The sequence below is a fragment of the Amphimedon queenslandica genome, unplaced genomic scaffold (assembly GCF_000090795.2).
Source record: "Amphimedon queenslandica unplaced genomic scaffold, v1.1 AMPQUscaffold_13277, whole genome shotgun sequence".
Lineage (NCBI taxonomy): Eukaryota > Metazoa > Porifera > Demospongiae > Haplosclerida > Niphatidae > Amphimedon > Amphimedon queenslandica.
The window spans coordinates 75793-78590 of NW_003546487.1; the positions used below are offsets into that span (position 1 = coordinate 75793).

The 2798-nt window shown below is 40.3% G+C and overlaps 2 protein-coding genes across 2 annotated transcripts in view; both read left to right on the plus strand.

Moving 5' to 3' along the window:
• The first annotated feature begins 217 nt into the window (after positions 1-217).
• Positions 218-1461, plus strand: LOC105313567 (E3 ubiquitin-protein ligase TRIM71-like). Its single transcript, XM_011407098.1, has 2 exons — positions 218-224; positions 872-1461. The coding sequence occupies exons 1-2, from the start codon at positions 218-220 to the stop codon at positions 1459-1461; spliced, it is 597 nt and encodes a 198-aa protein (XP_011405400.1).
• The window catches only part of LOC109583824 (tip elongation aberrant protein 3-like), a 4065-nt gene continuing 2078 nt past the window's right edge, over positions 812-2798 (plus strand). The window contains exons 1-2 of the mRNA XM_019999307.1: positions 812-2214; positions 2587-2747. Coding sequence (XP_019854866.1) covers positions 1623-2214; positions 2587-2747 — 753 coding nt within the window. The 5' untranslated portion in view covers positions 812-1622. The remainder of the gene's footprint in view (positions 2215-2586; positions 2748-2798) is intronic.

The following is a 2798-nucleotide window of genomic DNA, read 5'->3' on the forward strand; positions in this document are numbered from 1 at the left end:
CTGCTGCTTGTTGTATTTCAGGAAGAATAACGATAAATGATGTGCAACAATCGAAAATTCATGTGTTCGATTCGCAACTTTTATGCTTTGTAAAAAATAGCAAAGATACTTAAGCTGTTTCAAAAACATACCACCTTGATCTACTAAGTCTAAGCTTTGCAGCAATGCCAAAATTGTAGGTAAAAGAAGTCTAGTTTAGAAGAAATCGCGTTCGGAAATGGATGGTGACCGGAAGTGAGTGCTTGACTCTAGTTACCAAGTTACCCAGTTACCAAGTTACCCAGTTACCAAGTTACCCAGCTACCAAGTTACCCAGTTACCAAGTTACTGAGTTACCAAGTTACTGAGTTACCAAGTTACCCAGTTACTGAGTTACCAAGTTACCTATAGTTACCAAGTTACTTATAGTTACCAAGTTACCCAGTTACCAAGTTACCCAGCTACCAAGTTACCCAGTTACCAAGTTACCCAGTTACTGAGTTACCAAGTTACCTATAGTTACTGAGTTACCCAGCTACCAAGTTACTGAGTTAACCAAGTTACCCAGTTACTGAGTTACCAAGTTACCCAGTTACCTTACTGAGTTACCAAGTTACCCAATTACTAAGCTAGCCATCTATCATTTGACAGTTATAGGTTCATAGAGCTATGGTTCCTAAGCATCATGTAGATCTATACCCATAAGTCACAATAAGTAGCTCCAAGCCAGAGTAGTCAAAGTGACCAAAGTTACTGGTAACTCCACTTTTTTATTTAGTTTGTTGGTGTCCTCATACCTTGCCACATATGTCGTAAGAAGGAGGATGCTTTCTGGTTTGTGAGGAAAGATGACATGTCACAATCAGTCCAGATAACTTTATTCTAGTTACAGATAATAAGGGAGTACACAAGATATCAATAAACGGACAAGACAGTGGGTCTTTAGCTGAAAAGGGAGAGAAACCAGGCCAGTTTAATACACCTGAAGGTATAATTGCCTCTCATGATACACATCACATCTATGTTGCTGATCGTGGCAATCACAGAATTCAAGTCCTCAATCCAGACTTGACCTCATTTCTTGTGTTTGGCAGCAAAGGATCTGGTGAGGGCCAGTTTGACGAACCTTGGGGCCTAGCTATTGACAGTGACGAGTTTCTTTATGTCGTTGACTCTAAAAATCACCGCATTCAAAAGTTTACGTCCAAAGGAGAATTTGTAATGGAGTTTGGCAAAACTGGAGAAGGGACTTTATCATCTCCTGCTGGCATAACTATCAGCCACAAGAATCAGTTATATGTCACAGAGAAGGGAACTCATTCTGTTGCTGTGTTTGATACTGAGGGTCACTTTATCAATCGATTCGGTCGTCATGTCAGCAATCCAGATTATTGTCTTAAATGTCCCGAGGGGATCGACTTTGACTGCAATGGACTCTTATACATTTGTGACTATTTTAATAAAAGAATAGTAGTATACTAGTTGTTATTTTTGCAAATCATGTTTGTGGTTTAAATTGGTATTTTTGTATAAACAATAATACAGTGAATTTTAACTTAGATCTAATTGCGAGTGGGTGTGAACGAGCTGTCCCCTTCAATTAATCGCACTAAGCAAACTGACGTTACGCTAGACTAGTCGATATGGCTGTAGCCCAGAGCCTTCCAGTCGGCTTGTCTCTCTTCTCGGACTATCAGCTAGTGGAAAGAAGTGGTCACTCGACACTAAAGGTAGGGGACTACCTGTACATGTGGGGTGGTATCCAGCCAGATCTCCCAACAGCTCACAACAATGAAAAGAAGAAAGCAATGTCGACTCTCATTGAGGTATACCACTTACCAACAGGAGCCTGGGAGCAGAAAGCAACAATCGGTATCCCACCACTTGGCATCTCTGGATATGCATCAGCAGTCATTGGGAATGAAATATTTTATTATGGAGGCTATTGCAATCACGACGACTGCTACCACAATAGCCTGTACAGTTTCAACGTTGATACCCTCACTTGGAAGCTACTCTCATCAACCACTCCTCACCACGGCCCGAGAATGAAGCACCACTGTGGCATGGTACCGATACATTTTGATGGCGAGAGCTACCTTGTATTGATTGGGGGATACGGCCCGGCATATAACAATACGCTTAAGCAACCCGGTGCTCAGTATTGGCAGAAAAACCTTGTTGCAGCTGGAATGCAGCATACGAATGAGATCTATTATTACAAACTATCTACAGGTTAGTTTTTTGAGTATTCTTGCTGTCATTGATGGAATGTGCTGTAGTAGTCTACTAGCCTATATTGTCATAACTGATGAATAATCCCAACTATATATAAGGGTCATTAGGCAAATACAACTCTCATTTGTTGCATGAATTGGTTTCCTAGTTGCAGCTGTTGTATGGATTCTGTGGTTAGCGTACAACTGCTATAGAGTAGACCTGAGCTTTATCTCTATTATATTGTTGTAAATATGTGTTTGTAGCATGAAAACGGCCCTGCTTGTGTGCTTGCATGTGTATAATAACTGATACCACTATACAAATGTGTACACATGTATTATTTTATAAGGAGGTTAACTGAGCATACATGTACTTTTTAAATCATAGATCAGTGGTTGACTCCAAGCATTACTGGAAACAGGCCACCACCCATTGAAGACTTCACTCTAACAATGATTGATAACAACACTGCTATCCTGTTTGGTGGGGACACCACAAATGGAGAGAGCAATAACTTATTTATCATTAGATTCTCCAAAATGTCAATGGTGAGTTGCGTTTCACTATTACAGTGATTTCCTTAAACTTGCATGATAGAG